Source organism: Thermobia domestica, chromosome 3, assembly GCF_964235325.1.
Source record: "Thermobia domestica chromosome 3, izTheDome1.hap1.1, whole genome shotgun sequence".
NCBI lineage: Eukaryota > Metazoa > Arthropoda > Insecta > Zygentoma > Lepismatidae > Thermobia > Thermobia domestica.
In genome coordinates, this window is record NC_137456.1 from 329534969 (window position 1) to 329549507 (window position 14539).

General features: G+C 35.3%; 1 protein-coding gene across 7 annotated transcripts in view; it reads left to right on the forward strand.

Moving 5' to 3' along the window:
- Positions 1-8255: 8255 nt before the first annotated feature.
- LOC145681206 (uncharacterized) overlaps positions 8256-14539 on the forward strand; it is a 144594-nt gene continuing 138310 nt past the window's right edge. For 4 of the 7 annotated variants that reach the window (XM_081752723.1, XM_081752727.1, XM_081752731.1 and 1 more), the window contains exons 1-2: positions 8839-8996; positions 12293-12842. Coding sequence is in view for 5 of the 7 variants with exons in the window: in XM_081752727.1 (XP_081608853.1) it covers positions 12406-12842 (437 nt within the window). In the remaining 2 variants the exon portion in view is untranslated. Of the gene's footprint in view, positions 8333-8463; positions 8749-8838; positions 8997-12292; positions 12843-14539 lie in introns of those variants that run through there. The other 3 variants (XM_081752729.1, XM_081752725.1, XM_081752728.1) reach the window with 3 other exon arrangements.

Genomic DNA, 14539 nt, shown 5'->3' on the forward strand with positions numbered 1-14539 from the left:
AACGATGATTTTCTAGGAACTAGATTTCCTCCTTTGTATTATGGCACTTTTACTCTAAGCATCCTCTCTGTTGCAACATTTTCGAGTCCTGGAATGATAAATACCCTCTGTGATTTCCTATAGGAGTTTTATTCTGTTCATCCGTTATTATCTTCAACCGTTACCATATTAGTGGTACTGGACATTTTATCAGATACAGGCACCATGTCTTGGCGGCCATTTTGAAAACGATGACACATATGAACAATCTTTTGCCACAACGCTGTTTAGTGTATAAAGATCTATCGAAATAGGTATCATTTGACCCATATTTTCGTTTAAAATTTCTAAGTTGGGCCCGGGCCCCATGAAAGCCTTCCCTGGGGGGCACCGCAACAGCATCATTCGATTTGCTCCGTGGATTTAATATTTGAATTTTTGTTTGGTTCATTTATGTTCAACCGTTTTCATATTAGTGCTACTGGACGTTCATCTGATGCAGGTAACATATCTTGCGGGCTATTCTGAATACGGTGACCGATATGAAAAATCATTTGCCACACTGCTTTTTAGTTTTTAAAGACCTATCGAACGAGGTGTCACCCGACCCATGTTTCCATTAAAGATTTTAAAGTTGGGCCCCGGGCTCCCTTGATGAGCGGCCCTGGGGGCACTATGACATCGCCATTCGATCTGCCCATGGTATTTCTTATTTTAGTTTTTGTTCAGTTCATTTATGTTCAACCGTTTTCGAGATATTTCTGTGGAAAGATTAAAATGGGCCACCCTATAGATAGATAGATAGATAGATAGATAGATAGAAAGAGAGAGAGAGAGAGAGAGAGAGAGAGAGAGAGAAGATGATATGCAACAGCAGTGGGTTTTGTTTCGGGAGAGGCTTGAGGAACGGGTAACAAACATTTGTGTTGTACGTGCCATGCGAAAAAATTATTACAAATTTATTTCGGGAGGGGCTTGAGCCCGATACCTACCCCCTAAATACGCCACTATACATCAGTCAACGGTTCCCATATTATCTTATACAGCAATGAAACAATTTTTTAGTAAAGGCAAAGTAACTATCAATATTCGAGACGAGACCGAGACTTTCGAGACTGACCATGGTCTCGTCTCGATTTATAGAGGTCTGTCTCGGTTTCGTCTCGGTCTCGTCTCGGTATGTAAAAGTCCGTCTCGGTCTCGGTCTCGTCTCGGTATGTAAAAGTCCGTCTCGGTCTCGGTACCATTCCTATGTGCATAAATGTACCTATGTCTTATGATAGGGAATAGATCCCTATACATAACCATATAACCATATAAGGTAATAGGACCTCATCCAAGAGGATAAATTAGGTCAAAAACCCCCGAAATTTGAATGTTTGGCAATTTTTTACCCATAAAAGGGAACAACATAGACCCCCAATACTAATAGAGATACATACTGTGGTCCTAGGCTACCATACCAAATTTTTAGATTTGGCAATTTCCAAAATTTAAGTGGGGTGTTCCTATGTACCCCTGCCAAAATTTATGGGGTGGGCCATGGTACCCCTGCCAGAATTTAGAGGGGGTGGTCCTATGTACCCCTAGGTCATTGACCCCGGTCCAAGGTCATTGACCTTTGACCTATGACGTCAGAAAATTTTTGCTGAGTCAGTTGCATAGACGGGGACCCATACTACTATCGTATTACATTCTGTTTAGTGATTATTCGAGGCACTAGATGTAGGACGACATTAAACTAGTGTTGTCCACCAGACTCGTGAAATTTCTAGTCTCGTCTCAATTCTAGTCTCAAAAATGACACTAGAATCGATATGTTTATCATCTCTTCTCGAATTTAAGAAGAAACTTATCATCTCGTGGGCACCCTAGTCTAATACTAAATATCCTAACAATAAATTACGCTTAATTAACCGTCTAGAAAAGACGTAAAATTAAGGTCGCAGTAGCAAAAACTGCGGGCTAGTGAAAATAACATAAAATAAAAATGTTCCAGTAGCATTTGGCTGAAATATAAATAAGAAATGAACGTGTTCCTGAATTCATGCTATTCGGTTTTTCTCAGAATTATGGTAATTTCCTGGTCTGCACTATTCCAATCACTTATTAATTTTGAAAATCGAATGTACTCTATAAAACCAGCTAGACACGTTAGACAAGTTAGAAAACAAGTTAGACAAACAATCCCGACTAAAAGTTTCGGTGGTGTGTAAGACCTAGCCCTAATTCCCAGCGCTACCTCAATCAGTTTAGATTGCTGATAAGACATCCCCAAACAAAGTATCGTTGTCCTGCGGAACCTATGTCCGATTCCCGGCTGGGCCATGTCACATATAGCGATGTTGTTTAACGATATGCCAAACTGAAATCAATTTAACTTAGTCGAAACAAGAAAGTTCCACTGGTGTGAAAACTTATATTTCAATCCAGGGAGTACTTATGAAAGGTTCGGTGCTGAGGAAACCTGAGTTTAATTCCAGCGGAAACTTCTGTTTTATGACATGCTTTTATACAAAATTATACATTAAAAGTGGAGAAGTGTTAGAACGTTCACTTCAAATGGCTGGTGTCTTTAGTTCGATCCTAGCTCGCGCCAATTATTTTAACATTTTTCAGACAAAACATGTTTTGGATTTGTATAAATTGTGGTGGTTAAACGAAGTATCCGTATTTTTCGGAGTTCTTGGGCCTCCTTCCGCTTTATTCTTTCCATTCTTTCATTCGTTTTTTATCATTAAAGTCTCCTCCAACCTAACCGGCATAATAGTAGGATGTACAACAAAAAGATTTCATTTTATTCATTTATTAAAATTGTAAAAAGTAGAAAATATTTTCTCGAAAATAAACAAAACTAAGATTGATCCCAGTAACCATATTAAATAAATATGTCTTTTGAATCCAATAGTTGTGATAATATATTAGAAATTAGATTTTACATTCGTTCTTTACTTTTTTTCTTAGAATACCAGAACATTAATTCGCTTAATCAGTACATAGTCAAAATACTGAAAAAATGTTTTTAAGTTTCCTAGTAAATTATCATTATCAATACTTTAACAATAATAATAAACAAAACTGTCATGTGTGGCTACACTACCGTTAGAAGCGTCACCTGGTGTGAAATTTTTGATTTAGAGATCAGCATATTGTTCGCTTTTGTTCAGCTCGAATGTCTGTTCATGCAATTTCCGCGTTAAGGTATGCAAACTCCTTATGTACTATGTAAAATTATATATTACACGAATTTGTTGTAGTTAAATTCACATTTTAAAAATTACACGAATTTATTGTCAATATATGAGCATTTAAAACAATTATACAAATTTAATAATCAGGGGTGCGTGCCGTGCCATGAGGGCTAGTCCCCCCTCCACTTGTGTATTAAAGTCCAAATCGAAAATCGAAAATATCCAACAAGAATGTCGGTGCTATAACAAAACATAAAGGTGTAAATTTGTTTGGTTCCCTCCCAATAAAAATCTGGTATATCTGCCTCCAATACTGATGCTATAACAAAACATAAGGATCCCCTAATTTTACAAATTCTTTTTCCATTTCAAACACACAGTTCGTGGCTATGATTTTTACCAATAATTTTTCGTTGTACTTCCGCAAAACTTGTGAGGTGCAGACCGTTTAACCTGTTGGATTCTAGGGGTGCACAACGATTATGAGGATTATTGAACCCCTCCCAATTTTCGTACTATCACACAAAGTGTTCGAGTAATTTAGTAGCATTTTTTACAGCAGTTAAAATATTGGACCCCTCCCAATCTTCAGTACGTTCATACTTTTTAATATTTTCGGAATAACTTTAGTATGCTCACACAAAGCGTTCAAGTAATTATTACAAGGAAAAATTTTAATGAAAAAACGAATAAATACATAAGTAGAGGTTTCAAAAAGAAACGAATCTGTTAAAATAGTTCATATCTAAGCAAATAGCGTACGCGTCTTCTGCGGAAAAAAGAACCGGACTCGCACCCTCCCCCAAAATTAGGAAACGGGCGGTAGCGCCTGTCCATCGCGTCTTTGGTGTGAAAGATCATGTAAACACTTTTCTATGTGCACTTCACTTTCTCCACGAACATTAGTTATGGGCAATGTGTTAAGTAAATTGTCAAAGAAATTTTTCAATCTATTTAAGAAGCTATTCTGATCTATGAGAACTGTTTCGTTTTCTTTCTTTAATGTATAAGCACGACTCTGATAGCCTTTCTTAAGTTCATTGATGCATTTATGCATGTCCCGAGTGCTTTTATTTTTACTATCTTCAAGTTAATTAATTTTAGCTTTCAAAACCCGCGTTTCTTTGTTCTAAAAGTTTTTGAAGTTTTGCGCCATATGACAATGACATTTTATGTGGTTATTTCGTTCGGATTTTGTAGCCAATACTGTTTCTTCTGTTTTCTCTTCTCTGCTACTTTAGTGCATTCCTGGTTGAACCATGGTTTGTTTCTACGCATTTCTGCGTGCCTCAATCCTTCTTTTGCTGAAATTTTAATGGCATCTCTAATTTCAACAAAGTATCCTGAACACTAGTGCACTTTGAACCTTCTAAAGGGAAAATCTATTTGACATTTCAATCGCTCCACTCTCACCTGACTCTCCTCTGATTTATGTATCACAATTAGTATCAGAATCAGCTCCTCTGAACGACCGAACATCAGAAACTGTTGTGCTAAACTGTTTTCTTCTGTCTACTAAAACGTGATCAGTTTGACTATGTGTTTCTCCATCTGATGAAGTCCAAGTATATTTATGAATGTTGCGATGTGGAAATTTTATAATCTTCACGATAAGGTTTCTGGATGCTGCCAAGTTCACGAGTCTAACGCCGTTGTCTTCCTTATGCAGACATTTATTCCCTATAACCGGTTTGAAAATACCCTCTCGTGCTACCTTCACACTGATATCGCCTAACAGAATTTTCATATTGTATTGCCGGAGATGATCAAATACCCGTTCTATTCTTTCGTAAAAACTGTCTTTTTTATCGGAATCCTTATTTTCTGTTGGGGCATGTGCATTTAAAACAGTAATATTATATCACCGACCCTTAAGAGAAGTAAATGAAAATCTATCATTAACAAGTTCAACCCATGTAATTGCTGATTTTATTCGTTTGTGAACGAAAAGCCCTGCTCCTAGGTGGTAAAATTTATTTCGTTCCCCGTAAAAGAACGTAAAATTTCCTGACTTGATTCCTCTATTTCCTTCTCATCTAACTTCCTGATATCCCACTGGATCCATCCTCTATTTCTAAACTCATTCGTTACAAATTTTAACGTGCTTGCTCTATAGAGACATCTTATGTTCCATGTTCCAAATCTCATGTCGATTTTACTTTCCTGAGTTCGTGCCAAGTTAGGAGTTCTGATTCGAGAATTCTGTAAATATATCTGAACAAATCTCTTTTTACAGGATGAGGTTGTTAGCCCCACACCAAATCCCCAAGCTGGAGGATCACTCCATGTCGTCTGTCCGCGACTGCTAATTCAGTAGGCCTATATTCGCAGCCAAGCTCTAGAGGCCTTTTCCTTGATCCAGAACCTGAGGACGAGGCGTGCCGTGGTGAGAGGAAGACCACATTTCACAGAAATTAATATAGCTATATTTTAGATTACAATAGGTACTGATTATCTGAACACTGCTTTATAACACACAAGAACAATCAATATGCTCGGATATATGGATGAATATTAAGACTGTGAAGGCTTCGTTGCCGTAAAAATGGTAAATTAGAAACTAGTGTCAATATAGTATTTTATGAATACATCGTACGTTTTACTATACAAACTATACTTGATGTATCACATTGTTCGTTTTATAGCTATATAACTTTATAATATTTTTGTAAGTGATTATACTCTTTTCCTATTCTCTGCCAATAGCAAGTGTATGAATTTATAATATAAAACTGAAATACAAAAGAATAAAATGTTTGTTTTTTAAAAATTAATGTGATATTTCGCAAGACATCTTATGTAAAGGGCGCCTTGTATCCCTCACATATTCTTTAATAGCATTCACTATTTGAATTTATTATACAAAGCTGGTATACAGGATAACTAAAACCACTTATCTATAATGTGGTTTCATAGGACGCTTTATGTAAAGGGCGCACTGTACCTTTCACGAGTTCTTTACCAACAGTAACTGAATGTAGGCTATTTATTGTAAAGAATTGTGGTATACAGAAGAATAAATAAAATCGTTCATCTTTGATGTGGTTTCGGAAAGAGGCCTAATGTAAAGGGTGCACTACGCCTTTCACGGGTTGAATTGAATTGAATTGAAAAGGCTTTATTCAAGCGGGCGAGGTTCAGCATATTTCTGCTCTACCACCTTGTCAAAGAAGTACATTGAGTTATACAAAAAACATACCAATAAAATTGTACCAATAAAATTGTAAGAATTTATTACTAAAAAGTTGTACCTTTTCTTATATCGTGATGTTTTGGAGGGCGCACCGGGACACGTCCCGGTGGGCCAGCACGGGCCTGCATACGTCTCAAACAAAAACGCAGTGAAATCATTTTCGGCAACACCATCAATCAGGGGATATGTGCAGAAAAATAAGACACACACTAAAGATACTCCTACGTCCTCAACGAAAGTCAAAGAAGCTTAGATAAAACTAGCCGCTTTCTTCGCTGAGCGCAACGCAGTGTTCCAAATAGTTGAGCACCTAGTTCCCGTTGTTCAAGATATTTTCAAATATTCTACAATTGCTCAGGAACTAAATTTAAAACGAACGTAATGTACGAGTTTGATCAAGAATGTTGTTGCTCAGGTTGAAACAGATGAAGTTGTAAACGATATCAAAGATAACACTTGCTCTATTTTAGTTGACGAAAGTACAGATATTGGATTTAAAAAGTTTCTTTGTGTTCTTGTGCGCTATATTTCACCGATAACAGAGAGAGTGAAAACTCTGTTCTTGAAGCTGGTAAATCTAGATTCACGAGACTGTTCGGCAGAAAACATATATACCACCTTTAAAGGGTGTCTTATTTCCAAGGATATACCCTTAAATAAAACAGTCGGAGTTGCTTGTGATGGAGCCAGTGTTATGGTCGGGGCCAGAGACTCTTTTGTTTCGCGCCTTAAAAAGAATTCGAGTGATCTAATTCCCATGGGATGCATCTGTCACTTTGCAGCTTTAATTGCTAGCAAAGCCTGTGAGGAACTTCCGGGGGCACCGGAAGAACTTGTAAGGAATATTTCCTCCTATTTGTCATGCAGTTCAAAACGAAATGCATTATTTCACAAAATTCAAGAATTTTTGAACACGGAAAGGAAAAAAAATCTCAAGCTTGCCCTTACGAGATGGTTAGCAATGCATGCATGCGTGTGTCGTATACTTGAAAATTGGGAAGTGCTCGAAAGTTTTTTTTTTTCAATTAGCAGTCTTCGAAGATAAATTGAAAAGCGCAGAAATGATATTGACAGAACTTAACAATCTATTCACAAAGACATACATGTTTTTCCTCAAATATGTGTTCATGTACCTTAATACTTTTAATGTAATTTTTCAAGGTCGGAAAATACTTATTCATTCCTTAACCGAATCTGCTGTGCTTCTTTCGAAGGAGATAGTGCAGAACTTTTTAATGTCAAGTACTTTACAAGATATAGAGACAGTGAAAGCTTCATGTCCCAGAAACTTTCTTCCCTTGTCCGAAGTGTACCTTGGCCCGGACGCTGAGAATTTGTTAAGTGAGTTGCCAAATTCCGGGGCAGAAGAAGTGCGAAAGAGATGTTTGCAATTTTATGTTACAGTGGTGACTGATATTTAACGACGCTTAGCAGTGAATCAACCTCTCCTTCGTGAACTAAGGTTTCTCTCTCTCTCTGTAGCGTCAGAAGTAAATTCTAGAAATGAGCTAAAAGAGCTTACACCTTTATCCAAACATTTCAGTAAGCGTATTGACGAAAACGATTTGTTTATTGAATGGAGGGTTCTGCCACACTTCTTTAATGCTAACGAAAAAAGTAATTTAATGGCTATGGAATTGGATATCATGTGGGATTTCATTTCAAAAACGAAAGATTTTAATGATGAACTTAAGTTCCCCAACTTAGGCAAGCTTGCAATACTTGTACTCACATTGGCCCACTCAAATGTTGAATCGGAAAGAATTTTCTCCATTGTAAATTATGTGAAAACAAGAAAGAAGAACAGAAATGGAGATGATGCTCTTAGTGCAGTGGCAATCTAGTGAGATCAGCTTTTCAGGCGAAGAATATAGATTGCTACCTGGCTGCTAGCCCGAGAAGACCTCTTCACAATACGTCGCCAGGAAAGCTTCAATAGATAATTTTTAATTTTTGTCAGATTTCTTCAGTATGTAAAACTTTGATTTGGCTGTTGTTGTTGTTTATGATTTCATTAATCTAAAGGCTTTTATACTGAATTAGAAATTTGGGTCCTTATGCAGAGTAGTTTTGAAGTGTGATTAGAACCATACTAAAGAGTTCGACTAACATAAGTCTCCTGCAGAAGTCAGTGTTTTAGTTTGACGCTAATCATACTTCAAAACAACTCTGCATAAGATGGATAATGTTTTGCATCAACCAATGAAGCCGCTGTTTGTTACAAATCTAGGTTTATCAGCACATTATAGTTTTAAACTTGGATTTGCGCAGAACAATGGTTTAATTAGTTAATGCAAACCATCCACGTATTAATTGCTAATATTTAGTCTGTAAACTTTTCTTCCCGTTAGTAAAGAGGGTTTTCTAGAAACACATGTTAACTAGGTAATTGCAAGTTGTAAAATTGATAAAAGAAATATTGTGGGAAAAATCCGGTAGATGTGGGAATTTTCTTAATTGATGTGGGAAATTCAACTCGAGGCATCTGGAAAGACTGTGTGAGTCTTTCTCAGTGACTCTGTTGTAAATTTCTCCCACGTTATAATCGTTCTAAATTTATATATATTTTCATGCTCTGCATGGTCTTAAAATCCACAGAATTTGTCTATGCTGAAACTGAATGTCGTTCTCTGGTATGGCGAGTTAAAATCTTTTGTGTTACAGTTTATATAGCCTATGTTTAGCAGAAGGGGTCCAGCTCTTTTCTTTAAAAAATGTTACTATTTCAGTAATTTCTGTTCACATTCGGTTAGTTTGGGGTAGAGTTGGTTAGTTTAAGTTAGGTTAGGCTAGTTTAGGTTACGTTAGGTTAGTTGAGTTTGTTATATTAGTGTAGGAGTCCCGAATAATTTTCCAAAAAATGGTAGAATTTCGCTTATTTCTACTAATATTACGTTAGTTTAGGTTAGTTCAGGTTAGCTTAAATTAGTTCAAGTTAGGTCAGATTTGGATGCATTATGTTATGTGTAAGTGCTTGCATTACTCATTTCTCCTGTAATTTTTGTGTTTTTCTCGTGGTTCTGGACCCTTGTACTAGTTATACTCTGTGTATATTATCATACATACTATATGAAAATCCGGGTTATGTTGCCCTTCCGTTTTTATAAAAATTAGGAAAATTTACAGGAGAGATGAGGTAAGAAATGATTTCGAGTTCTTATCTGATGCTTGTGTGTGTAAGTTTGGCAATAAAGTTATGCTTAATACTAGAAAAGATGTGGAAGTGAGTACTATATTTAAGACGCTGAAGGTTCGATGATTCAGCGGCATGACCATTTTATGTCTACAACAGAAAGCAACGAACCCGTTTCTACTTTTACAACTACTACTACTGCTTATACACTGGATCTGTATAGTAAAACTGCATATTTTAATGTGTTTACTGCTTTTTTGTAGATTGGAAACTGGAGGGGCAACTCTACACTTAAGCGAGAACTCCTATTGTCAACATTGTGTCTGAACTTCAACGTGGTATTATAGAGATAAAGGTGTGGCGAAGATGAGAAAGAGTTGAATTTGTGTGACACCTTGTCATAGGCGCCGTTAACATGCCTACAATTTTGTTTTAATATAAGAATCCTCCGGGTTAACTTTACAGTGCTCGCTCCAGCTGGTATACTCTAAAACAAATAAATAAATGGACCTACATATCGCGCACGGGAAATTATTTTACGATTTCTTTTCCGATATATAGTCGTATGAACATTAACCAACCAAAAGAGTACAATAAAATAAGCACTCTTTCAATAATTCCTATTTTTCTCAGTGCTCAGTACAAAGAAAAGTTTCATATCTTAATTATTGAAATGACATTTCAACAATAACTAACGAGGTACGACAATGCCATATAAACTTCGAATGATCATCAGGTCAGCACCACGAAATGAAGAGCGTATCTTTATGTAATGGATAGTAGTAACTAAATTACGGTATCGAAAATCTTGAGTATAATACAAGATTGCTAACTTCGTGCAAGTATTAAAGAAAACATAAAATACATTTTGATTTGGAGCACGTCGCCATCTCCGTATGTTCCGTCTCCTGTTATATATACGTGTTTAACACTCAGTGTTAATATAAGCTGCTCCGTGGCTAATCGGTTAGCGTACGCGCCTTTAGCTTGGACGACCCGGGTTTAATTCCTGACTTGAGTACATGTGGCTTGGATTCCACGTTAATCAGTGGGTACACGTCTCATAAGGCTTCCATCCTGAAAGGGGCGTTAAACTCAAAGTCAACTCCACTTAGCGTGTTAATATCATTCGAGTAATGAACTGTAGCAGTTATGAGATCAGAAGACCCTGACAGTGTAAGAAATACTGCTGAAACTCTGGTAATCCTAGTTGATTCCTATTGGAAAAATCCTTCGGGGCGATTTCGTTGTTCCAGGAAGAGGCATTCACTATCGTAGAAGAAGTATCTTCTTTTTCGGTTTAGGAGAATATTGTCTGAATACTATTACATAAAGTACCAAAAGGCGCACATGACTCAAACCAGTATTTATAAAACATGGGGAAAATACTATACAGTTGTTTGTATGGTAGAAAAAAATGCTTTTTCTATCCAAATAAGGGAGATATTTGCTTAAATCGTAAGAATCCCTTTTAATGTGAGCAGGCATTTATTTTAGTAAAATAAAATTGTTGAAAAATTTGGTTAAACTCATCTCTTATAATACTGCTCTCTCACCTTAATATCTCACTTTAATTTTCAAAAGAATTGGGAATTGTAGTTAGCATATATGCCAGTGAGACTCTTCGATGTCACGATCTTGTGATGTTGATTTTGATGTTTTAATATCCAAAAACTGATTTACATCGAAAACATAAATAATATATCGTTTTACGAAATGCTTTAGTTCAATAAAATATACCGTATAACTATGCACTTAGTACTCTTTTCTTTTGTTAATTTAAGGTAGTTGTACGCTAGACGATAATAAGATTGTTATATGCTCCATTACATCTCTGTTTAATAGGTCTCTAGATGCTTTTTAGATAAGCCTGTACGCCTTCTTCGCGAAAGATCGTTTAATTTCTGGTAAGAATATTTGCTGTTAGGATCCAACAGTAGCCAGTAGGTCGATGTATCGCATAACATTGCTACTAAAATTTACACTAATCTCCAATATGCCTAATTATCAGATAAATACCATAAGTTGCTGTATAAAGAAAAATCCAATTAGAATTAAATTTTCGAAATCGAAAATACCAAAGTATTAAAGGAAATTAGAGCACGCAATAACGACGCAAAATAAATATAAATAGAAGTTGCTAGAGCTACATGTATTTGATTAAGAATGAGAGGCTGGAGACAACAATTAGATCTGTCTTTAAGATATTATAATACGTCTTGAAAATGCAAACCATTTCTAGGTAAAAATTTGTATAGCATTGCTTTTCATATTTTATTTAAGAAATAAAATTAAGGTACGTAGCGCAGTTTCCTGTCTTCAGGCAATACTGATCGTACGTAGAGAATTCGTTACTTTAAGAAAAGTGAGAAAGAAGGCAAAAATCGTACTTAAATAAAATGTATTTAAGTATAACAAGAAAGATTATTTATATCTATAACATAAACTATTTATTAAATATAGATAGTTTTTGTTAAATATAGTTTGTCATCAGGAAAACAGGTTAGTTTTCGATTTATCAAGAGAGAAACAAAAGAAAAAATTGGATATTAATAAGTTTTTCAGTAGTTCGTTATAGTTCTGTCATTTTGGTATTTAGATCTATCGTTATTTTGTTATTAGTAGCAAAATTTTAAAAAATTTAAAATACCTGTTCCAGTATCTTTTATATCCTTAGTCTGATACCAAACCATTCCACCCACTAACTCAATTTCACCTGAACTGGCATTTACCTTTGTGTTTCCCCAGCTTGGTGATAAATTTAAATAAAACGAATATTTTTCTTATTTCTTTCAGATTTGTTTTTTTCCTTGTACATTGAATGCTGAAGATTTCAAATCTCAAACTTGAACAATTTTTTGTATTAACGAAACAGCTTCTCATTATTTCAACATTGTAATGAAATTGAAATGGAAACAAAAAACGTTTCTATTAAAGTTGAAGTGAAAACAGAAAGCATGTTATTTCAAGAATGTAATTATGAACTTTGTACTAGTAGCTCTGACGATCATAAAGATCCTCTTGCAATACACTTGGAATGTAAGGAACGAGAAAGTAGAACGGAGGGAGAGAATTTCGCTCCAAAATGTAATGAGGATAAAACAATATCAGATTGGAAACTAACTTCTAAAGCAATATGTTTGATCAGGCGTTTGTCAACAGTTGAAGTACGTGCAAATTCCAATAGTTTTCACAGGAACATCAAGCCAAATTCCTCCGATTTAAGAAACAGCACAGAAGAGTCAAGCAATCAGATATCTTCCAATATTGGATATACGAATGGTCACGAAGGGGACGTTCAAGAAAATGATAAGCAAGATGCAGGTAGCAATGCTCAGGCTGTCAGGTACGTTTAAATGTTTTATTTAATAAGTTACATTTTGTATAATTATTTTTTTTAACTTGCAATACTTAATTATTTTTTTAGTTAACTATTCTTTTCGTTTCGTTTTAACTGAGTAAATGGAAGCGCAAACATTTAAATAAATAAATAAAAAAAAGAAAAAGAAACAAACACATCCTAATGTTTAGCTTATAAGTTCAAGTGAGCAATACTTAATCCATAACGAAATGTCATCAAGTTCTAACTTTAGGTATTCTTCCTTCATTTTTTAATAATAACTTGTCACATCATAGTTTAGTAAAAACCATTGCAAACGATGCTTTATAATCGTTTAATGAGTTGGCAGGCAAACACTTTTTTTTATAATTATATGTGCTGTGGTCTGTTTATTATATAATAAGGTATTAATTTTTTGAATGATTGGCAATAAGCAGTTGATTAACTCAAACTATCTTCGTGTGCTGGTTTGAGTTCTATTTTAAGGAACATTTGTTGTTCTGCTGTTACTGTGAATGAAGGAAACGTTTGAGTGATTTACCATAGGGATTCACACTTCAATTAAAACAAAATGTCAGCGTTCTCTGTGTTCTCTACCTTTCACCACGTCAAATTGAATTCAATCATGTTGCGTGTATTTAAATAACACACAGAAGAAATGTTAAGTTATGTATGCTCTTTCTCAGCAAATGTTGCTTAGGCGTCTATGAGAGAAAGAGACGGTGGATTACAGTGGTTGCAAAGAGTGTTAAATCATAGTAATACACGGAGGGTTGAAGTAGATACGAGCTTGGTAGATCGTGCTGGAAAGTAGTGAATGTGACACGGATGATGTTTCTATTGAACCATGCCGTCTCGAATATATACATCACTTAAATAATTCAGAGCTATTTATGCTATTTAAATTTACGTATTGACTTAAAAGTGTAGAATAAGTGCTAGATGGATTTTTAGATAAATTGTGCACAAAATCAATTTAATAAATTGGTTGACTAATTTTTTTTTATTTTCACAGTGCTTCGTTTGAATATTCGTTTCCTAATTTATTTTGAACCAAACTTACGAATTTGGTTTATTGTTTAACAATATATTTAATAATTTTCAGTTTTTTTTTGTTTCACTGGTAATAAAATATTAAAGTAGTCAATACTTACACGATACTAATCTTACACGTTCCAGGCGTGAGTATTAATACTTATTTTTAAATTTTTCACCGATATTTCAGGTACAAACGTCGAACTTTTTTTATTGGGTATTTTTTGCAAATCTCGAGTGTTTGGTTATTGTTATTTTATTGATGGCATTTCGGTGGATTTACCAATAACTAATTAAACGTGCAAAACCTCTACATTGAACACATACTAACCTTGTACGTTCCAGCTGTGATGAATAATTACTGCTAAAAGGAGATAGTAAACTTTTCGCGGGAACGTATACTGTTAGTTATAAGGTAGTCTGCCTTTTGGCTGGTCGTGGGCCTAGTGAGGTGTTACTTCGCTTTTATTTTAGATTTTGACCTGGAATGTTTCTTCCACGTTTGTTGATCATCAGCTTCCTCACTTAGCTAGTCCCAATATCTTCTTCTATATTTTAAAATCATCGATTCGTTGCATACTCATTTCTGCTCCTCAGTGTCATTCCATCATTCCCTTATGGCGGTATGAAAAAGACAATTTCTTCGGAAGATGTGTTAAGTCCAATTG